This window comes from Megalobrama amblycephala, linkage group LG2, assembly GCF_018812025.1.
Source record: "Megalobrama amblycephala isolate DHTTF-2021 linkage group LG2, ASM1881202v1, whole genome shotgun sequence".
NCBI classification, from domain to species: Eukaryota; Metazoa; Chordata; class Actinopteri; order Cypriniformes; family Xenocyprididae; genus Megalobrama; species Megalobrama amblycephala.
The window spans coordinates 1,933,969-1,957,416 of record NC_063045.1 but is presented as its reverse complement, the minus strand read 5'-3'; the positions used below and the strand labels follow the sequence as shown (position 1 = coordinate 1,957,416).

The window sequence follows — 23,448 nt, the reverse complement described above, 5'->3', positions numbered from 1 at the left end:
AACCGCACATTATAGCACAGTGAAAAACATGGTGTGTTGTCTCATTCATAATTCTTAATTATCGTATATTTTAATTCATAGCGATTATATAATAATAATATTTGTATAATATTAGTATTTTTTAAATAAACTTTGAGCTTTTATAAGACTTTTATTTTCGCACGCTGACGAGGCCCCGGATATGACGTCGCGTCACCGGTGCCGGCAAACAGCGAGCGCACGAGAGAGAGGTCACACATGTAAAATCAGTTGACATTCATCTTCAGTCAGTTATCAGATCGATCTGTCTGATTGATCATCATGGTGTTCCTCACGCTCTCCTGCTGGATCCGGAACCGCGGACCGGACCGGTACTGGAAAGTCCAGGAGCTCCTGAAGAACGCGCGGGTGAGATGATGGAGGAATATCTGTCCATCTTTATTATAGTTGCTCAGATCATAACTGTGAGAGTTATTATATCTCCCAGCTAACAGAAATGTTATTTGCTAAGTTATGAAAACGTTTTCTGAATGTTCAGTTTATTAAATGTTTTAAAAACGTTTCTTTTTGGTTATGTGAAGGTTAAGGAATCTTTACATTGTATCATTCTTCAGACATTATGGGAACGTTACTTTTGAATGTTCTCTGAACGTTCTGAAACAACAGTGTTACTTTTAAAAGTAATGCATTACAATACCGCGTTACTCCATAAAAAAGTAACTAATCACATTACTTAGTTACTTTTTATGGAAAGTAATGTTACGTTACTGTGTGTTTGTTTTTATAACAACAAAAAAGTTATATTTTTGGCAAGGCCATTTCACACCAAAAGTGAATTGAATATAAGCCTGAAGTAATGCGTTACTTTACTAGTTACTTGAAAAAGTAATCCGATTACATAACTCGCGTTACTTGTAATGCATTACCCAGAACACTGTTCAGAAACGTTCCATGAACGATGTATGTTTTTGTGCTAACGTTTTGAGAACATTATTAAAGACCAGATAACTATGAATGAACGTTCTATTAATGTTACTGGAACGTTTGATCGTAACTTTAAAAGAATGTTCCGAGTCACCCCCGATTCTTCTGTGTTCAGTGAAATAAAGTGAACGTTATTCCGATTTTTGTGTTTTCCAGCATTTCCGCGGCAGGAAGAACCGCTGCTACAGTCTGGCGGTGCGCGCAGTCCGCAGAGCGTTCATTTACGCCAGCAAAGCGCGAAAAGCCAAACGACGCAATATGCGACAGGTAGAGAACACACCTTTCTTTCAGACGCATGCGCATCACACCTGTCAATCACTCATGACCTGTCTGTGCCGCAGCTGTGGATCTCGCGCATCGCCGCGGCCTCCAGAGAGCACCACATGAAGTATCCCGCGCTCGTTCACAACCTGCTGAAGGTCAGTGCGCATGCGTGCTTCTGATTCATCACTGTCCGCGCGCGATGGCGGTTAAATACCTGTGTTTGTCCCTCACAGAGCAGCGTCCAGCTGAACAGGCGTGTGCTGTGCGACCTGTCAATCACAGAGCCGCGCTCTTTCCTCGCGCTGGCCAAACTCGCGCGTGCGCGCCAGCAGGAGGGGTTCAGAGCCGCGCTGGGCGACGGGAACGAGCCGCCGGGGGTTTTCTCCCGCATCACACAGCTGTCCTGACCGACCAATCCATGTGTTCCTGTAAATAAGTGTTGTTTGTGTGTGTTTATGAATACCAATAAAACATTTTCCTGTAATGGCTGCTGTGTTGTGTTTATAATGAAACTCCACCTATATTAGAATCATACAGAACACTTTCAATCTTCTCAGATCCTTCATAACATAAACATTTCATCTTTGGGAAAATCAGTTTGCATGAGAAATTATGAAATGTCTCCATATAAGCCTTGTTATATTATAATGTGGTTTGACTCGTTAAGTCAAGTGTGTGTCGATTACTAAACTTTTATTACATTTAAAATAAGTACAAAAATTATCTGAAAATATGACTGATGTTAAGAAAAAAAATAAAGACAAGTTTCTTCATCATTCTAAGCCGTTTACACACATTAATACTTTACACATCACTTATAAATGGAAATATTTCTTATTTTATTATTCTTATTGCGTATTGTTTCTTATTATTCATACTCTATCGTGTAACACTGTAGTGTTATTGTTTATTCTTAAGCCCTTATTATGTATTCGCTTATATTTATTGTTTACCCCATCTTTCTTGAGAGGAACAACAACAACTCACGTGTCTGATGTATTGTTATAAAATAAATCTGTATTTATGATTATTATGCGTCATCACTTGCATAATTCATAGCAAATGTTTTATAATTTCTCTCTATTATTGAACGCATGTGACGATGAAAACTGACGCAAGACTCGCGCAGATGCTTTCAGGCATCTTTCGGCCGCCGTATGCAGTGAGGGAGGCGTGGCTTCCTCTCTGACCTTCTGGAAGGACGCGCGCATCGGCCAATCAGCGCAGAGCGGCTGCGCGTGAGGAGCAGGGCGCATGCGCAGAGCGCGGCGTGACACTCGTGTGGAGTGGAAGTCTGTCTGTACCCGGTGGTTCTGTGTCTGTCAGCGGATCATGTCGTGGCTGTTCGGGCTCAATAAAGGTCAGAGTGGCGCTCCGCCGGAGGGCCCGGTTCCGCCCGCTCCTCCTCCTCCTCCGCCCGGCGGCTCCGGTTCTGGTTCTGGTGATAAACCCAAGGACAAATGGAGCAACTTCGACCCGACGGGGCTGGAGCGCGCGGCGCAGGCGGCCAAAGATCTGGACCGATCCCGTGAGTACCAGAACCGAGCCGCGTTTCTGACGCGACGCGCGCCGCTTAATTCATTATAACGGAGGAGTTGAGATGCCACAAGCATATGAAGGGTATTAGGTCAAAGGTCACGCAGTGTGACTGTACTACAATGATGCTGTTAATGAGGTTTGACCCCTGTGACCGCAGGTCATGCCAAAGAGGCGCTGGATCTCGCGCGCATGCAGGAGCAGACCGTCCAGATGGAGCATCAGAGCAAAATGAAGGTATTATAATGTTCACATACAGCGATAAAGATTAATAATATATTCTAATTCAAAGGGTACATTTACTCAACAATGATGTACAAAAAAAAAAGAGGAAAAGTCTTTCACATACTGATGACAACATTGTCAAAACAATCCCACAAGAAGCGTTCACACAAGAGCGACATCCAACTCCGCCCACATTCTGGTGTGATGTCAGAAGCCACGCCCATGCCATCCTGCAGCCGATTCTTAAGATTTTATTGGTCATGTCAATCATAGCACTGATTGCATACACCAATGAGATGCATCAGCACTGCACAGACCGATCTGCGTATGATGTCAAAGTACCGTGAGAGCGATTCAGATCCGTAAGGAGTCGTCTGCTCTCCAAACGCACTCGCGGAACTTTAATATCATACGCAGATCGGGTCTGCGCAGCTCCGATCCGTCTCCATCAAACCTATGGATTCCTAAACCTAACCATCACTGTAACCAATGAAATGACCTGCAGGGCGGGATTACTGGTGAAGTGGTTTAGTGTGGAGTCATGAGTAGTGATCGACCGATGTATCTGTTTACCGATATTTTTCCCGATATTTAAGCATTTTTCCATAATCGGGTATCGGTTTTGTAATATCGGATTAGCCGATTTACGGCGCCATCTTGTGGCCGTTTTGAGATTTCCGCCATTGCAGCCCGGGCGTCTGAGGAGATCAGTCAACAACAACTCAGTGCACAGGTAAAGTATATGTTCTACTTGGTTTGCTTTAATTAATCAACTTTATTTAACATAACAGATATGCACAAATGAGATCTGAGACATAAATTCCTGATATAGTTAATTTATGCAGCATGTTTCTAAACAATTGAGACGAACTCATTGAGTCACGTAGTGTAATTCGTCATGTCCTGCCCCAATAAAGACGTAACTTTACATGACTTAAATAAAACAGACATGAATGAGTGCATGTTGAAAATAAAAGCGCTGAATTTAATTCTCTATCTGTTGTATTTGCTCACCATTAGTCTAGAAGAAAAAGTTCGTTCATATTGCTTAGCAACTGACGGATGATCAGGAGGCTTAAGCACGGCCACTGAATGAAACTTTTGACAAGATTATCTTGTTTAAACACCCTAGATTATATTATCATTTACTACATAACAATTATTTCGCTAATACACATATAAATATAGCCTACCGCTTTGTGGAAATTAATTATTTATTATCTCCATGCGCGATCGCGGTTGATTAAGTTATAGTCAAACAGCACTTTGTCAGTTGGCATTTCATGATTTAACGTTAGATTAAATTTAGATCATAAAATGCCAACTGACAAGTGCTGTTTAACTTTATATAGTCTCGGAAAAAAAAGTTCGTTCATATTGCTCAGCACCTGAATGGGTTGATGATCAGGAAGCCTCAAGCACGGCCACTGCATGAAATTTTTGGCAAGATTATCTCGTTTAAACACCCTAGATTATATAATCATTTGATTTACTACATAACCATTATTTAGTTAATTGCACTTTAATTTTTTGGACTCAGACCCCTCTATTTATTTGTGTATAAATATAAAGTTTTTTTTTTTGTATGCAAGGAGGGAGTGATTGTTATAAATAAAATGGTTTGTTCAGCTCATTTGTGTTGTAATAATTGTCAAAAACAGAAGTATAACAGTAAATAAATATCGGTTCTGCATATCGGTTATCGGGTACATAAACATGCAAATAATCGTTATCGGTATCGGTTATAAAAAATCAATATCGGTCGATCACTAGTCATGAGGTGATGTTTTGGGCGTGGGCGTGGCTTTTGATGTCACACTTGGAAGTGGGCGGAGTTGGATGTCGACCTCAGGCTGGAGCAAGCCCTACTTTGTTCATACAGGTCTGTGAAAAAGACTAAACTTGCTGTATTCTACTGTTATATAGTTATTGTTATAGTTATCGTTCGCTGGTATGGACGCTAAATATAGTTATCGTTACGGTTATCGTCCACTGGTGTAGATGCTAATATAGTTATTGTTATAGTTATCGTCCGCTGGTGTAGATGCTAATATAGTTATCGTTATAGTTATCGTCATTAGTGTGGACGTTAATATAGTTATCGTTACAGTTATCGTCCGCTGGTGTGGACGCTAATATAGTTATCGTTATAGTTATCGTCTGCTGGTGTGGACGCTAATATAGCTATCGTTAGTTATTGTCATTGGTGTGGACGTTAATATAGTTATCGTTACAGTTATCGTCCGCTGGTGTGGACGCTAATATAGTTATCGTTATAGTTATCGTCTGCTGGTGTGGACGCTAATATAGCTATCGTTAGTTATTGTCATTGGTGTGGACGCTAATTTAGTTATTGTTATAGTTATCGTCCGCTGGTGTAGATGCTAATATAGTTATCGTTAAAGTTATCGTCATTAGTGTGGACGTTAATATAGTTATCGTTTGTTGGTATGGACGATAATATAGTTATTGTTACAGCTATCGTTCGCTGGTATGGATGCTAATATAGTTATCGTTACAGTTACAGTTATCGTTACAGTTATCGTCCACTGGTGTGGACGCTAATATAGTTATTGTTATAGTTATCGTCCGCTGGTGTAGATGCTAATATAGTTATCGTTATAGTTATTGTCATTGGTGTGGACGGCAATATAGTTATTGTTATAGTTATCGTCCGCTGGTGTAGATGCTAATATAGTTATCGTTATTAGTGTGGACGTTAATATAGTTATCGTTACAGTTATCGTCCACTGGTGTGGACGCTAATATAGTTATCGTTATAGTTATCGTCTGCTGGTGTGGACGCTAATATAGCTATCGTTAGTTATTGTCATTGGTGTGGACGCTAATTTAGTTATTGTTATAGTTATCGTCCACTGGTGTAGATGCTAATATAGTTATCATTATAGTTATCGTCATTGGTGTGGACGTTAATATAGTTATTGTTATAGTTATCGTCCGCTGGTGTAGATGCTAATATAGTTATCGTTATAGTTATCGTCATTAGTGTGGACGTTAATATAGTTATCGTTTGTTGGTATGGATGATAATATAGTTATTGTTACAGCTATCGTTCGCTGGTATGGATGCTAATATAGTTATCGTTACAGTTATTGTCATTGGTGTGGACGCTAATTTAGTTATCGTTACGGTTATCGTCCACTGGTGTAGATGCTAATATAGTTATCGTTATAGTTACCGTCATTGGTGTGGACGTTAATATAGTTATCGTTCGCTGGTGTGGACGCTAATATAGTTATTGTTACAGCTATCGTTCGCTGGTATGGATTAGGGCTGGGCGATATATCGCATGAGATTGTCATGCGCATTTCGTCAGTAAAGCCGGTTCCCTGATTACCGCTAAATCGCCATCACCTGCTTTCAAATGGAGCGGCATTTAATAGACAGAGCCGTAGATCACTGAAAAGCCACGCAATATCGCCCTCATTATCGAAGGCGATTAATCTGCGATATGAACGCGATATTGCGTAGCTTATCAGTGATAACGAGACTACGGCTCTGTCTATTAAATGCCGCCCCATTTGAAAGCAGGTGATGGCGATTTAGCGGTAATCAGGGAACCAGCTTTACTGACGAAATGCACGTGACAATCGCATGCGATATATCGCCCAGCCCTAGTATGGATGCTAATATAGTTATCGTTACAGTTACCGTCCACTGGTGTGGATGCTAATATAGTTATCGTAACAGTTATTGTCATTGGTGTGGATGCTAATGTAGTTATTGTTATAGTTATTGTTTACTAGCGTGGATAGTAATATTTTTATTGTTACAGTTATCGTCTGTTTGTGTGGTTTATATGGTTTCTCCACACACTGTTTGGTTTGAATCTTTTGTTATTATTGTCGTTCAGGAGTACGAGGCGGCCGTGGAGCAGCTGAAGGGTGAGCAGATCCGCGTTCAGGGTGAAGAACGCAGGAAGACGCTGAACGAGGAGACCAAACAGCACCAGGCGGTGAGACGTCAGACTGATCACGAGCGTTTGAGCAGCAGATTCATGATGATGATGATGATGATGAATGTTTCCGTCCACAGAGAGCTCAGTATCAGGACAAACTGGCGCGGCAGCGGTACGACGACCAGCTCCGACAGCAGGTTCGTGTCCTCAAATTCACTCGCTCTTGATTCAGACATGTGACTCTAACATCTCGACGTCGTTCTGTTCTTCCACAGCAAATTCTAAATGAGGAGAACCTGCGCAAACAGGAAGAGTCTGTGCAGAAACAGGAAGCCATGAGGAGAGGTGAGTCAGCACTCGTGACGTTATCCTAAAGAAATCAGTGTTTTTCTTCATAATGTGAACGTTAATTGGTATTTGTTCCTGAAGCGACCATCGAGCACGAGATGGATCTGCGGCACAAGAACGAGATGCTGCGCGTGGAGGCGGAGTCTAAAGCTCGCGCCCGCGTGGAGAGAGAGAACGCTGATATCATCCGCGAACAGATCCGACTGAAGGCGGCCGAACACAGACAAACCGTACTGGAGTCCATACGGTAATATTACTTCATATATTACTACAATATTTACTTAAATAATATATATACAAATATATGGCTTAATTAACATTGTTGTGTTTGCGTGCTTCAGGACGGCAGGCGCCGTGTTCGGAGAAGGTTTCCGCACGTTCATATCCGACTGGGATAAAGTCACAGCTACGGTAAGCACCCGTGTGTCTCTTGCGTCTCAAGACGCCCGTGTCAGACCGTGGCTCACACTCCATCTGCTCCTGTAGGTGGCGGGACTGACGCTGCTGGCGGTGGGCGTTTACTCGGCACGTAACGCGACGGCTGTGGCGGGACGCTACATTGAGGCTCGGCTAGGAAAGCCTTCGTTAGTACGAGAAACTTCTCGAATCACGGTGGGGGAAGCCCTCAAACACCCAATCAAGGTATGACAGGAATGTGTAGGATGAGCTCTTCCTGCGCAGACAGGAAGTGAGGTGTGTTGCGGTGCTAACGTGTTTGTGTGTTTCAGATGGCAAAGCGTTTGAAGAGTAAAGCGCAGGACGCGCTGGAGGGAGTCGTCCTCAGCGTGAGTGTTTGCGCATCGTTCACTTCCTGTTAGCGAACATGTGCGCGGTGAGAAACGTGTGTCTCTTCCTGTTTCTCTGCAGCCGTCTTTGGAGGAGCGTGTGCGCGACATCGCCATCGCCACCAGGAACACCCGACAGAACCGCGGACTGTACCGGAACATCCTCATGTACGGCCCGCCGGGGACGGGGAAGACACTCTTCGCTAAGGTAACGCACTCGCACTCACGCGCGTTTGTATCATCGTCACGGCAGCGGTGCATCTAACTGTGTCTGATTGGCTGTGAGCAGAAGCTAGCGATGCATTCTGGGATGGATTACGCCATCATGACCGGGGGAGACGTGGCTCCGATGGGGCGTGACGGAGTGACGGCGATGCACAAGGTGTTCGACTGGGCCGGAACCAGCCGCCGCGGGTGAGACGCTCCGCTTGTCACATAATTCGCTGAATAATCATCAGAAATTGTATTTGCCGCTCAAAATGATAATATAATTTTATTCTTTATATTAAATGTAAACATTTACAAAGTTATAGTATGTAATTATACAAATTGCAGTAATGATCATGTGTTGAATTGTGCTGTTGTGTGTTTCAGGCTGCTGTTGTTTGTGGATGAAGCCGATGCATTCCTGCGCAAGAGATCCACTGTGAGTCATTGTGTGTTCACTGTGTGTTTACGCGTGTGTGTCACCGCATCAGCTGACGTGTGTGTGTGTGTGTTTCAGGAGAAGATCAGCGAGGATCTGCGCGCGACTCTAAACGCATTCCTGTACCGCACCGGAGAACAGAGTAACAAGTAAATGCACCTGTCTGTCTGTCTGACACACACCCGTCTGTCTCTTGCTGGTGTGTTGATTGTGTGTGTGTGTTTGCAGGTTTATGCTGGTGTTGGCCAGTAATCAGCCTGAGCAGTTTGATTGGGCCATAAACGACCGAATTGACGAGATCGTGAATTTCATGCTGCCGGGACCCGAAGAGAGAGAGAGACTTGTGCGGCTGTACTTCGACCGATACGTGCTGGAGCCGGCCACTGGAGGACGCCAGTGAGACACACACTGAACACACTCATACACTGAACACACTCATGCACTGAACACACTTGCACTGAACTCTCGCACTGAACATACACACACTGAACACGCTTGCACTGAACTCTCGCACTGAACACACTTGCGCTGAACACACACACTGAACACTCTCGCACTGAACACACACACACTGAACACGCTTGCACTGAACTCTTGCACTGAACACACTTGCGCTGAACACACTCGCACTGAACTCTTGCACTGAACACACTTGCGCTGAACACACTCACACTGAACACGCTTGCCCTGAACACTCATGCACTGAACACACTCACAGAACACTCGCACTGAACACACACACACACTGAACACACTCGCACTGAACACACTCGCACTGAACACACTCGCACTGAACACACTCGCACTGAACACACTCGCACTGAACACACTTGCGCTGAACACACTCGCACTGAACACGCTTGCACTGAACATGCACTGAACACACTCGCACTGAACACACTCGCACTGAACACACTCGCACTGAACACACTCGCACTGAACACACTCGCACTGAACACACTCGCACTGAACTCTTGCACTGAACACACTTGCGCTGAACACACTCGCACTGAACACACTCGCACTGAACACACACACACTGAACTCTTGCGCTGAACACACTCACACTGAACACACTCGCACTGAACACACTCGCACTGAACACACACACACTGAACTCTTGCGCTGAACACACTTGCGCTGAACACACTCACACTGAACACACTCGCACTGAACACACTCGCACTGAACACACTCGCACTGAACACACTCACACTGAACTCTTGCGCTGAACACACTCACACTGAACACACTCGCACTGAACACACTCGCACTGAACACACTCGCACTGAACACACTCGCACTGAACACACACACACTGAACACACTCGCACTGAACACACACACACTGAACACACTCGCACTGAACACACTCGCACTGAACACACACACACTGAACTCTTGCACTGAACACACTCGCACTGGACACTCTCGCACTGAACACACACACACACTGAACACGCTTGCACTGAACATACACACACTGAACACTCTCGCACTGAACACACACACACACTGAACACACTCGCACTGAACACACACACACTGAACTCTTGCACTGAACACACTCGCACTGGACACTCTCGCACTGAACACACACACACACTGAACACACTCGCACTGAACACACTCACACTGAACACACTCGCACTGAACACACTCGCACTGAACACACTCGCACTGAACACACACACACTGAACTCTTGCACTGAACACACTCGCACTGGACACTCTCGCACTGAACACACACACACACTGAACACACTCGCACTGAACACACTCGCACTGAACACACTCGCACTGAACACACTCGCACTGAACACACTCGCACTGAACACACACACACTGAACACACTCGCACTGAACACACACACACTGAACACACTCGCACTGAACACACTCGCACTGAACACACACACACTGAACTCTTGCACTGAACACACTCGCACTGGACACTCTCGCACTGAACACACACACACACTGAACACGCTTGCACTGAACACACACACACTGAACTCTTGCGCTGAACACACTCACACTGAACACACTCGCACTGAACACACTCGCACTGAACACACTCGCACTGAACACACTCGCACTGAACACACTCGCACTGAACACACACACACTGAACACACTCGCACTGAACACACTCGCACTGAACACACACACACTGAACTCTTGCACTGAACACACTCGCACTGGACACTCTCGCACTGAACACACACACACACTGAACACGCTTGCACTGAACATACACACACTGAACACACTTGCACTGAACTCTCGCACTGAACATACACACACTGAACACGCTTGCACTGAACTCTCGCACTGAACATACACACACTGAACACGCTTGCACTGAACACACTTGCGCTGAACACACACACTGAACACTCTCGCACTGAACACACACACTGAACATACACACACTGAACACACTCGCACTGAACACACTCGCACTGAACTCTTGCACTGAACACACTTGCGCTGAACACGCTTGCACTGAACTCTTGCACTGAACACACTTGCACTGAACACGCTTGCCCTGAACACACACACTGAACACTCTCGCACTGAACACACACACACTGAACACGCTTGCACTGAACTCTTGCACTGAACACACTTGCGCTGAACACACTTGCGCTGAACACACTCACGCACTGAACACGCTTGCACTGAACTCTTGCACTGAACACACTTGCGCTGAACACACTTGCGCTGAACACACTCACACACTGAACACGCTTGCACTGAACTCTTGCACTGAACACACTTGCACTGAACACACTTGCGCTGAACACACTCACGCACTGAACACGCTTGCCCTGAACACTCATGCACTGAACACACACACACACTGAACACGCTTGCACTGAACATACACACACTGAACACACTCGCACTGAACACTCATGCACTGAACACACACACACACTGAACACGCTTGCACTGAACATACACACACTGAACACACTCACGCTGAACACACTCACGCACTGAACACGCTTGCACTGAACACTCACACACTGAACACACTCATGCACTGAACACGCTTGCACTGAACTCTCGCACTGAACATACACACAGACTGAACACACTCGCACTGAACACACTCACACACTGAACACACTCGCACTGAACACACTCGCACTGAACACACTCACACACTGAACACACTCATGCACTGAACACGCTTGCACTGAACTCTCGCACTGAACATACACACAGACTGAACACACACTGAACACACTCGCACTGAACACTCACACACTGAACACACTCGCACTGAACACACTCACACACTGAACACACTCACACACTGAACACACTCACACACTGAACACACTCACACACTGAACACACTCGCACTGAACACACTCACACACTGAACACACTCGCACTGAACACACTCACACACTGAACACACTCACACACTGAACACACTCACACACTGAACACACTCGCACTGAACACACTCACACACTGAACACACTCACACACTGAACACTCACACACTGAACACACTCACACGCTGAACACGCTTGCACTGAACATACACACACTGAACACACACTGAACACTGAACGCACTGACACTGAACACACACACTGAACACACACACACTCTCTCATACACACACTTAACACTTTAATTAATGTTGTATTTTAGCTTTATTTCAATTAAAGTTCATTTTTACAGTTCTAGTTTTAGTTTACACTAACAACACTGATTCAGACATTTTTACACAATTGGGTTATAAATTCTTTATGAAATGTGGCATAATGAGGTTGATTTGATTGATTGATTGATTGATTGATTGGTTGGTTGTGTGCAGGCGGCTGAAGCTGGCTCCGTTCGATTACGGGCTGAAGTGTTCAGAGATTGCGAAGCGTGTGGACGGCATGTCTGGACGAGAAATCTCTAAACTCGGAGTCGCATGGCAGGTCAGTTCCTCGTTCAGCAACTCTAAACATGAAATGATAAACTTTAATTCATTTTGGATTTGTATTAGTTGAACTGAATTCAATATGATTAAAATCATCATCTTTATAACTTAAGTACAAATAGAACTGATGTCCCACAGAGGCTCATGGTAATATGTATGTGTGTGTGTGTGTGTGTGTCTGTGTGTGTCAGGCGGCGGCATACGCGTCCGAGGACGGGGTCTTGACTGAGGCCATGATCGACGCCCGTGTGGACGAGGCCATCCGGCAGCACCGGCAGAAGATGGACTGGCTTCATGGAGAAGGAGTTCTGGACAACGAGGGCCGACCGGCACCAGAAACACCCACTAAAGGCATGAAGACGGGCTTCACACCAGCGCTGAAGGCACAGGAAGTGCTCAGCCCTCTGCAGGAAGTGCAGGAGGACAGCAGGAAGACATCAGAACAGAGCAAACCTGACGGGACTCCTGTTTAACGCTCGTTTAGAGTCGCGATCATGTGTTAGTAGAAGGAATGATTAAAACCGCAGTAACTGCGTCTGTGTTTGTGTCGGTGGCTGATGTTTACTTCACTGTCAGTGATCACAGAGACTGGAAACAACTTCATGAAATCAGATGGAAACTGTTTTTATGTCTGACAGTAAAGCAACATTCATTTCTTACGTCTGTTCGAGTTTGAGTTGAACCATGTTTTTGTCTGCCTGTTGACTCAATCAACACGAACTGATTCAGAAATGTTTAACTTGAATGTAATGTAAGACGTTTTGGTGAAATGTATCTGCAAATGCATAAACTTGACTAACAATATGCACATGATATTTGGTTATAAATTATTTACATACATATATATTTAATATAATTAAAGCAATAATACAGAGTCCAAGAAGTAGTGCTACAAAACAAGACATGCGGAATCTGTTCATTTACAAGAACTGTCCGAATGAACCAATTCACAAAGATGAGCCAGGCTTTGCTGAGCTACGTGAGGTTTGTTTAGGAATCGATTCACTGGAATGAATCAGACTTTCCAAAGCTACGTATGTAGATGAGAGCCATTTAGAACGAACTGAATCACTGAAATGAATCATACTGTCCAAACCTACATGTAAGAGCCATAGACATCTTGTGCTGCTTTGGGACCCGAGTCTGCGCAGTAGTGAGCAGGAAGTGGAGTCGCACGCTATCAAGGCCCTGCCCACACTCCAGCAGAATCATTTAGTACAGTTTACTTTGGAACAACTCATTATATCGTGAAATAAGCAGTTTTGAAAATGTAGAAGTCAATGCTCCAATCTCCTCCTGAAAATCCTGAAAAAGTCCATTTGTGCCTCAGTGACTACTTCACTCAGAGGAGCTGTCAATCATGTCGTCACATCCCTGTTTTTATAGGATCAAATAACCAACTAAAACCAAACTTATTTTAAAAAACGAACACCTGAATTTACATCAGCGTGAGATAAAAACTACTAAATGACAGAAACCGTCTTTGGAAAATAATTATTTGAAGTGTAATTTAGTTGTTTAGTTTGTCGCACATCCCATTAAATTTCATAAGGAGGGTGGGGTTTATGACCTATACTGGGACCAACCACCTGGGGGCGATCGAGACGCTTTTGCTTCACTTTTCACGACTTGTGCGGCACGCTTGGTAAGACTGAGGTCCATTTAGAATGAACTGATGCACTAGAACGGATCTGACTATCCAAATCTACATATGAGATTGTGATGTTTGGAACAAAACGACTCTAGAATGATTCAGACTTTCTGAAGCTAAATGTAAGAGTGAGGTCTGTTTTGGACGAGTTGACTCACCGAATTGAATTTCTTAAGCCCTGGGTACGCTACCGCTTGTGTACGCACACAGTCAAATGCACAATCTTGCAAACTACACTTCACTTGGACGCGTACACAGGCGTTTAACGCATGCACAGTTTTGAGCAATCTCTCACCATGAGTTACAACCCACATAAATATATTTGTATTCTTTCATGCTAGAGTTGTACAAATGAGGGTACTTTCTAACCTCTTCACACAATCTCTCGTCTATATAGGCCTCCATCGTCGCTGTAGCTCGCATGTGTTCTGGTCTGTTCTGTTTATGCAGCAGTGTTGCAATTGCTTTCAGTTGAATGTAGCTAAAACTTGTCACTAAATGTCGCTAGATGACGTCACACTTGTGAGTCCACTGATCTATATTAATATAAATATAGATCAGTGGGAGTTACAGAATCTAGATAAGGTTTGCAAGAAGTTGCTAGATTTGTAGCTAAGCTTTTGAAAAAAGTCTGAAAAGTGGCGGGGAAGTCGCTAAATCTAGCGACAAAATCGCTAAGCACTGTTATGCAGGTTTTCTTTGACTGCCTTTTGAATTAATGCCCCCAGGCAGGGTTGCCAGGTTTTCACATTAAAATCTGCCCAATTGCTCCTCAAAATTTGCCCAATCGCATTTTAGCGGGGTCCCACAGTAAAAATCACGGTCTGGGGCCTAAAATTCACGTTTTTGGCAGGACTCCACAAGTAAAACTGGCATTCCAGGGGGTAAATATCACTTTATTTTGAGTCGATTCAACCCGCGGACTTGGCAACACTGTCCCTAGGACATGGTCGCCACCTTGTGTATAAACTAATTACTGCAAAAAAAAAAAAAAAAAGTGCATGTGCGACCTGCATTAAAAGTAAATTGTACACAACAAGTGAGGTATACTTTGGGGTTAAAGCTACATATGAGCTCGCTCGACAGTAGATTAATATAAACATGACATTACGGTGATTGTTCCACTAAAAATAAAATCGCATTGGTAAAAATGATTTACTTGGTTAAATTATTGGTTGAAATATTTACTTTAAACAATTGAGGACATAGAGGTCAAAGAAAAACTGGATCATTTTCACATTTTTAACAACATCATATAGAATATGACAATTGACACAAAATTGTATTACTTACAAATGGCCAAAAATCAATCCTTAGACAAACAAAATAAGTCTAAAATATATGACGGATATATCAATAAACATTTACTTCAGAGAAACTGCGGGCGCGCCCAAATGTAACGGACGTCGCCCCGCGCGCGCGCGCTCTGAGACGTGTGACGCGTGTACGTGCGCGCTCCCGTGCGGAGGAAGATGGCGGATGTTTGGAGTGAGGAGGTTCATGAGAGCAGCTGATAAAGAGAAACACAAACAACAGCAGAAAAACAGAAGAAGCGCGCGGACGAGAGACGGACAGAGCGTCCAGCAGACAGGTAAATCCACGCGCGTCAGTCTCGCGCCCCTCACAGCGTCATCATCAGCGTTAGACGCGAGTGAACCGGCTGTTAGCGCTCAGCTAATGAAGCAGCTGCTGAAAATACTCTGAATTTACTCTAGTAAACACGCCTGATGCGGTGCACGAGTGAATGTGTGGAGTTATACTGTACTGTGATGAAGATCAGATCAGGGAAACACTGACACACATCCAGAAACACTTCTGTTGTTATAAACGACACTGTCATGAAGTTCACCGTCACAACTGCTTAATTCATAAATGCTTGCTTTTTAAAGAGATTATTGCAGAAGCACTTCTAAAAATTAAAGTGTAAAGTTATAAAAGTCTAAGTTTACTGTAAAGCAAATGTACTGAACTAAACATTTTTATTTTATTCAAAAATTGTTTTATTAAATAATTTGGTCTTTATAAATGCTAGAAAATCAAAGCCTGTCTGACCAAATTTGAAGTTGATATCACAAAATTGATGTACCGTTTCCATGGTAACGCGGTTTCAGAACGGTTTTCACAGGATGAATTTATGATGATTATTAAAACATGCCATAGTGGAAAAGCAGTTTTAAATGTTCGCAATCCTAAAACCGGTGCGGACGATCAGTCACATGACCTCTGACGTTTCCCCTCAGATCCGCAGACAGACAGACGGCGTCATGTCTCGCTGCTCAGACGGTGAAGACAGCTGCCTGGTTGCCATGGACACAGAGGAGGGCGGGGCTCCGGCGAGTGGGGGCGGGGCCAGCGCTCACAGCATGGGCGAGCTGCCGGAGGAAGTGCTGGAGTACATCCTGTCCTTCCTGTCGCCCTACCAGGAGCACAAGACGGCCGCGCTGGTGTGCAAACAGTGGTACCGCCTCATCAAAGGTCAGGTGACCCTGAACACGATCAAGGGCCGCTCACACCGAGAACGATAACGAGGGTTTTATAATGGCAGAGTCACTATAACGATAACAACACAGACGAACGATATCACTGGAATCACTGTCATAACAATTTTTTTTAGCTGATGAACGATTAAAACACTGACAGCCAATCAGAATCCACCCTGATTTAAACAGATAGAGCATTTAAAGAGACAGATGACAAAACTGCAGAAAAAATATTGTTATTGTTATAGTTATTAGGGCTGGGTAAAAAATATTGATTTCTCGATTTTAATCGATTCTCATTTTTACGAACCGATATCGATTCTTAAATCCCAAGAATCGATTAGTCTAGTCTGTTTTCAGTTGATGAATGAGCAGAATATGTAGCTCCTCCCATCCAATAAATCACAATAATCTTTGTTACTTTTGATATGAAGCAAAGTCTCAGATTTCAAATGACGTCCATCTTATTATGAGATTCAGAAAATAAATAGCGTTTTGGCGCTGTTTAATGTGGCGTGACAGATCGCTTTAGCGCCTCAGTTAAAGAGAAGCATGTGATCATCCTCTCCTCCGCTTTAATACCAGTTACAGCGAAATAAACATGAACATCTGAAGGTATGTTAAAATATACAGTACAACTTACTGAAATCCGTATCATGTCTCGTGTAATCGCTCAATCACTGCTTCAACCTCGGAAAGACGTCAATAAAACAGCTTCAATGTCACGTGACGTCACATTTACCTCAGAAAAACACATTCAGTGACCATAAACTCATTAGTCAGGTAGAAAAGTGACTCTAGAAAGACAAATATAGCTATGCACTGTTACATATTTATTATAATTTTAATGTTCTTCAATATTTAATGCATGTTTGAATAAATCAGGCGTGATTTAAATGTTTATATTTCAAAAAACGAATTGGAGTAGAAATATGATTATGTAATTCTAAGCTTTATTTATAATAAAAACATCATTGAGTGTAATTTAAGTGTTTGTATATAAATAAGTTAATTTAACCTTCAATATTATTACAGTAGCACCAGCTGACTCTCATGTGTCGTTTACAGCATTAGTGAGAGATTTTTTCCTCTAGAAAATTTGCCATGAACTGAAACTGAAATACTACATCCAAAATAATCGATATCAAATCGAATCATGAAAATTGTCAATACCCAGCCCTAATAGTTATCATTATTTTTTCATAGTTATATATATAGTTATAGTTATATAGTTATCATTGTATTTATGTTTTTAGTGTGGCGCTGATGCGCTGTGACGGTCATGTGACACTGAGATGTGTTTAAGTGTCAATCAGACATGTGACACAGGAGCAGGAAATCTCACCTGTCTGTGAATGACCCTCTAAACACCTGACCGTCTCTGTGTGTGTGTGTGTGTCTCAGGTGTGGCGTATCAGTGTTACCATGGTTTCCTGCGGGCCATTCAGGAGGGAAACATCCAGTGGGAGAGTCGCACCTATCCGTATCCTGGAACACCCATAACACAACGCTTCTCGCACAGTCAGTAACGCCACACACACACACACACCAGTTTGATGTTCAGCACTGTGCGAATCTGCTGAACTGCTTCAGAATGTATTTTTTTAAATGACTCTTTTGAACCAGTTCTTTCGAAATGAATCACAAGTTATCAGTTTGAATCATTCTAATGAATCACTCACTGATGGGATGAATCTCTCTGTGAAAGATGAAGTTTTGACTGTTCCTGAAGATGCTGGTTGAGTGACGGCAGGTTGTTGTGCTGCAGGTGCGTGTTACTACGACTCCAATCAGTCGATGTACGTGTTCGGCGGCTGCACTCAGAGCAGCTGTAACGCGGCCTTCAACGACCTGTGGCGTCTGGACCTCAACAGCAAAGAGTGGATCCGGCCGCTGGCGTCAGGTCAGACAGAGTCCCGCTGCAGCGCTCCGATGGGAGGCGTTCACTCGCTCACGCTCTCTCTTGTGTCGTTGTGTTCAGGCTCGTACCCGTCGCCCAAAGCCGGAGCCACGCTGGTCATGTACAGAGATCTGCTGGTGCTGTTCGGCGGCTGGACGCGGCCCAGTCCGTACCCGCTGCACCAGCCCGAGAGGTTCTTCGACGAGATCCACACCTACTCGCCCTCCAAGAACTGGTGAGAGACGCCGATTCGTCACATGATCATTCGTCTAATCAACTGAAATCCTTCAACTATAACAGTTTAACAATTCCTGTGTTCTGTGTTTTGATTTAATACAGATTTATCATCAAAAGATTTAATATTTATTGATTTCATCAAACTTGAACATTTCGATAATCAAATGAAAATACTCAATTTATTTAGGCAGTAACCCCGCCCCTTTCTGTCCCGCAGGTGGAACTGCATCGTGACGACTCACGGGCCGCCGCCCATGGCAGGCCACTCGTCCTCGGTGATCGGCAGCACCATGGTGGTGTTCGGAGGCTCTCTGGGCGCGCGGCAGATGTACGTATGACGCTCTGAGCGCCGCGGTCAGCTGACGCACGCGTGCTTCATGATGTGTGTTTGTGTCTCAGGAGTAACGAGGTGTGGCTTCTGGATCTGGAGCAGTGGTCCTGGTCCAAACCCGCCGTCAGCGGCCCGTCTCCTCACCCGCGCGGAGGCCAGTCTCAGGTAACTCACGCTCTTCAGTCTCTCCGCCGCTTCCCATGATGCCTCTGAAACTGATGCGCTCACTGTGTCGCCCTCAGATCGTGATCGACAGCGAGACGCTGCTGATTCTGGGCGGCTGCGGCGGGCCCAACGCTGTGAGTATCTGCTGTGTAATGAGCGGGAGATCGACCTGCATCAGTGCTCCACGTCAGAAAGTTGATAAAAAGATTGAATCCAATATTTGTTGACATACAACCAGAGATTTATAAGAGTGTGTGTGTGTGTGCAGCTGCTGAAGGACGCCTGGCTGCTGCACATGAGCGCCTCCAGCTGGACGTGGCAGCAGCTGCGGGTGGAGAACGAGGATCACGGCGCGCCCGAGCTCTGGTGTCATCCGGCCTGCAAGGTGAGCGAGACTTCCTGTGTTTGAGGAAGCAGATGTGATTCAAATTTATTCACTCATCAATGCTACTGGTTTTATACCACATCTGTTATATTTAATAGTTAATTCACACTAATAATTTAATAACACTGTTCAGATCTTAAAATGATTAATCATGCAGCTCATTACAATGTTGTGTTGCCTACATTTATTTAATTTCAGCATATAAAAACATTAATTTTTATTGTTTAATTTCATTTTAGACAAAACAATACTGAATTTTAACAATATATGGGCATTTATTGATTATCAATCAGCTTATTATATCTGCCATTATTTTAATATTGTTGCATCCCTATGAATAAACAGTCATAGATTTGAATTTAATTGTATATTTTTTTTATTTAGTTATTGATTAATTGATAAACAGTTTCCTATAAAATGGAAGATGATTTTTATTTCACAGAATTCTCTGATCCATCCATTAACCAACTGTTTTGATGGCTGTTACTTGTCTTAAAGGGTTAGTTCACCCAAAAATGAATCTTCTGTCATTAATTACTCTCCCTCATGTCGTTCCACACCCGTAAGACCTTCATTCATCTTCAGAACACAAATTAAGATATTTTTGATGAAATCCGAGAGACTCGTCCATAGACAGCAATATAATCAACACTTTCAAGGTCCAGAAAGGTACTAAAGACATCGTTAAAACAGTCATGTGACTGCAGTGGTTCAACCTTAATGTTATGAAGAGACGAGAATACTTTGTGCACAAAAACAAAAATCTCTTCTCTTCTGTCATTATCTTACGCAGGTGATGCAGTAACACAGTGAAGCTTCCGTGTTTACGTCCGAATGCCGGCTCAGAATTGGCCGAAGCTGATCACGTGATCAGCACGAGGCATGAGTTACACTGATGCAGGAGCCGGCCAATAATGAGTCAGCGTTCTGACATAAACACGGAAATGCAGCACTGCGCCAGCTGTGTAACAGACGTATTCTCATCTCTTCATAACATTAAAGTTGAACCACTGCAGTCACATGACTGTTTTAACGATGTCTTTAGTGCCTTTCTGGACCTTGAATGTGTTGATTATATTGCTGTCTATGGATGAGTCATAATTTTGATTTCATCAAAAATATCTTAATTTGTGTTCATAAGATTAATGAAGGTCTTACGGGTGTGGAACCACATGAGGGAGAGTAATTAATGACAGAAGATTCATTATGGGGTGAACTAACCCTTTAAAAGAGTTAGTTCATAGAAAAACACTTATTTTAAAAAACGGAATAATTGGACATCAGAATTAATGATGTAATTGTGTCTGTTGCAGAACTAGTGTTGGACTATAAAGTCTCTCTGTTGTTTGACTGTTTAATTATTGATTCAATTATTTCCACTTGATATTGTCGTGAACGATTTGTCCATGTGTTTCATTTTTAATCTGGTGATTTTAATCAAAATGTCATAACCTGATCTTCCAGTGAAACGACTGACTTCTCCAATCATCTCGTCCGCTTAAACTCCGCCCCTTTCTTACAATCCACTGCAAGTTCACATTCAGATCCACCTCCTTTTGAGTGCCACGCCCCATTTTCAACATCCAATGAATGGACAGAAATTTAGCAAATTTAGTCCTAGGTTTAAATCACTGCATCCTCAATATTCACATTAGCTCATGTCTCTCTCTCTCTCTCTCTCTCTCTCTCTCTCAGGTGGGTCAGTGTGTGGTGGTTTTCTCTCAGGCGCCGTCGGGTCGAGCTCCTCTCAGCCCGAGTCTCAACTCTCGGCCGTCTCCCATCAGCTCTACACCCGCCCCTCTGGGCCCGGACCCGCCCTCTCTGCGCTCGCAGTCTCCGGTGCGCAGCGGCGCGGCAGGCGTGGTGCTGGGCGCGGTCGAGGAGGCGCCCTGTGTGAACGGTCGCTGGGGAACCCTGCGGCCGAGAGCGTCGGCTCGAGCGCGGGACGGCAGTCCGTCGTCGTCACAGCAGCAGTCGCCCTCGCGAGGTCCCGACAGCCCGCCGCTGCTCAATGGCTCGTCGCCGTCCCCCCGCACCAGCCCCGTCCAAGTGGCGTCCCCGCCCACGCGGCCACACGCACCCACAGACTACAGCTGGGACGCCGATCCGCTCAGCTCCAACGGGCTGCACACTCCTCCGCAGGCCGCGTCGCCGCGCACCCCTCCGGGCGCCGTTTCTCCCGCCGCCCTGCGCCGAGGTCTGGAGGCCGTCAAAGCCTCGTCATCGCTGCCATCCTCGTCCTCGCAGTCCCAGCCTGCCGCTTCCGCGTCCGGCGGCACCCCTCCCGCCTCCTCCAGCCCGCCGCAGGCCGCAGCGGCCGACGGACACTCCATCCCGCCGATCGCGCGCCGGCTCGGCCACCACCCGCCGCAGAGCCTAAACGTGGGCAAGCCGCTGTACCAGTCGCTCAACTGCAAACCCATGCAGATGTACCTGCTGGACATTTCTCGTGCCAAGTCGGACGGCGTGGTGTCGTGGAAGGTGTACGGGAGCGGCGGTGCACCCAGCGCTGTCACAGGACCCCCGGAGACCAGCCTGCACACGGTGGTTCAGGGGCGCGGAGAGCTCATCATCTTCGGCGGCCTCATGGACAAAAAGCAAAACGTCAAATATTACCCCAAAACCAACGCCTTGTACTTCGTCCGCGCGAAGAGGTAATGGAGGAACGCGAGCCGGCGCGACACTGACAGGAACGACTGCTGCCCTTACACTAATTTACCTTAAAATACAGCTCAACACATATAAAGGACACTCAAACATAGTTGTTGTTTCAATTTATGAGTGAATGAATGATGTTTTTGCTATGTGCTCTGCAAGTGTGTGTGCGTGTGTGTGAGAGAGAGAAATCTAGAAGGGAATGTTTTATTGTTTCTGTCGCATTTCACCCTCAGAAACGCTGATCTGACTGAAGGAAACACGATTGTAGGACGAACCGATGAAATGGACCTTTTTTACCGCTCTTTCAGCCTGCATTGTTTACATTAAACGTGTGTATGTGCGATGGTGCTGTTGAGGGAATGAGACCGTGGATTGTAAACGGAAATAAAGAAAGTTCTCCATGTCTTAATTCTCTGATATAATGTTGAGTGCGTTTTTACGATCTTTACTGTAACGGAATAAAGCCGTGTGACGTCACCTGATCTGCTTCTCAAACATCGTCTCAATAGAGGGTATGTATCGACGTCACTTTCCCGCCGGCGCGCTCCCTCAGCTGGACTGAGTGGCAAAAGAACCTGCTTCATGACTGGATTTAATAGAGGAAACTGCGAAAACGCGAGTAAAACAAAAGGTTTACACTAAAGGTTGGACTCGAAAGTGTTCCTTATGACATGCATATTGACATGCAGCCAGGAATCGTGTTTCCTGACGTTTCGTGTACCTGATTTCGACGCCGGGGAAATACATAAAGCAAATCTGCCTGTGAATATTTTATATAACTACAATATAGGTAGGTTTAAATCCGAGTAATCACTTATATCAATGTTATATCGTCATACTGTCCAGCCCTAAAACTTGTATAGTTTTTGTCAGTGTTTATTTAAAAACAACCAATTATGCAGAATATAAGATGGTAATTGATGATTTGTCAACACAATATATAACAATACAATATATACGGTATGATTTTACCTCAAAATCCAACATTTTGACACAAAAT

The 23,448-nt window shown here is 44.5% G+C and overlaps 3 protein-coding genes across 3 annotated transcripts; all 3 read left to right on the top strand.

Moving 5' to 3' along the window:
- Positions 1-165: 165 nt before the first annotated feature.
- On the top strand, positions 166-1,711 carry mrpl20 (mitochondrial ribosomal protein L20). Its single transcript, XM_048182065.1, has 4 exons — positions 166-387; positions 1,120-1,230; positions 1,305-1,382; positions 1,461-1,711. The coding sequence occupies exons 1-4, from the start codon at positions 301-303 to the stop codon at positions 1,632-1,634; spliced, it is 450 nt and encodes a 149-aa protein (XP_048038022.1). The 5' UTR covers positions 166-300; the 3' UTR covers positions 1,635-1,711.
- A 745-nt stretch (positions 1,712-2,456) lies between these two features.
- atad3 (ATPase family AAA domain containing 3) lies at positions 2,457-13,445 on the top strand. The gene is made up of 16 exons (XM_048182055.1): positions 2,457-2,755; positions 2,924-3,000; positions 6,863-6,964; positions 7,045-7,104; positions 7,183-7,252; positions 7,337-7,502; positions 7,597-7,666; positions 7,742-7,897; positions 7,984-8,040; positions 8,123-8,248; positions 8,330-8,454; positions 8,635-8,686; positions 8,765-8,835; positions 8,915-9,082; positions 12,531-12,639; positions 12,833-13,445. Exons 1-16 carry the CDS (start codon positions 2,482-2,484, stop codon positions 13,112-13,114), a joined length of 1,965 nt encoding a protein of 654 aa, XP_048038012.1. The 5' UTR covers positions 2,457-2,481; the 3' UTR covers positions 13,115-13,445.
- Positions 13,446-15,728: 2,283 nt separating this feature from the next.
- On the top strand, positions 15,729-22,865 carry fbxo42 (F-box protein 42). The gene is made up of 10 exons (XM_048182056.1): positions 15,729-15,883; positions 16,533-16,767; positions 18,177-18,293; positions 18,541-18,675; positions 18,754-18,907; positions 19,127-19,237; positions 19,309-19,405; positions 19,483-19,539; positions 19,674-19,790; positions 21,486-22,865. The coding sequence occupies exons 2-10, from the start codon at positions 16,557-16,559 to the stop codon at positions 22,446-22,448; spliced, it is 1,962 nt and encodes a 653-aa protein (XP_048038013.1). The 5' UTR covers positions 15,729-15,883; positions 16,533-16,556; the 3' UTR covers positions 22,449-22,865.
- Positions 22,866-23,448: the final 583 nt, after the last annotated feature.

What these genes read in the sequence shown, in the direction of transcription:
- atad3 (XM_048182055.1), top strand. Translation starts at nt 2,482, where the DNA reads ATGCGCAGAGCGCGGCGTGACACTCGTGTGGAGTGGAAGTCTGTCTGT. An exon ending in AGCATCAGAGCAAAATGAAG is followed by an intron (nt 3,001 to 6,862) that starts GTATTATAATGT and finishes ATTGTCGTTCAG; the next exon opens with GAGTACGAGGCGGCCGTGGA. An exon ending in CCGGCCACTGGAGGACGCCA is followed by an intron (nt 9,083 to 12,530) that starts GTGAGACACACA and finishes GGTTGTGTGCAG; the next exon opens with GCGGCTGAAGCTGGCTCCGT.
- fbxo42 (XM_048182056.1), top strand. Translation starts at nt 16,557, where the DNA reads ATGTCTCGCTGCTCAGACGGTGAAGACAGCTGCCTGGTTGCCATGGAC. An exon ending in GATCCGGCCGCTGGCGTCAG is followed by an intron (nt 18,676 to 18,753) that starts GTCAGACAGAGT and finishes CGTTGTGTTCAG; the next exon opens with GCTCGTACCCGTCGCCCAAA. An exon ending in GGTGTCATCCGGCCTGCAAG is followed by an intron (nt 19,791 to 21,485) that starts GTGAGCGAGACT and finishes TCTCTCTCTCAG; the next exon opens with GTGGGTCAGTGTGTGGTGGT.
- mrpl20 (XM_048182065.1), top strand. Translation starts at nt 301, where the DNA reads ATGGTGTTCCTCACGCTCTCCTGCTGGATCCGGAACCGCGGACCGGAC. An exon ending in AGCTCCTGAAGAACGCGCGG is followed by an intron (nt 388 to 1,119) that starts GTGAGATGATGG and finishes TGTGTTTTCCAG; the next exon opens with CATTTCCGCGGCAGGAAGAA. An exon ending in AACGACGCAATATGCGACAG is followed by an intron (nt 1,231 to 1,304) that starts GTAGAGAACACA and finishes TCTGTGCCGCAG; the next exon opens with CTGTGGATCTCGCGCATCGC.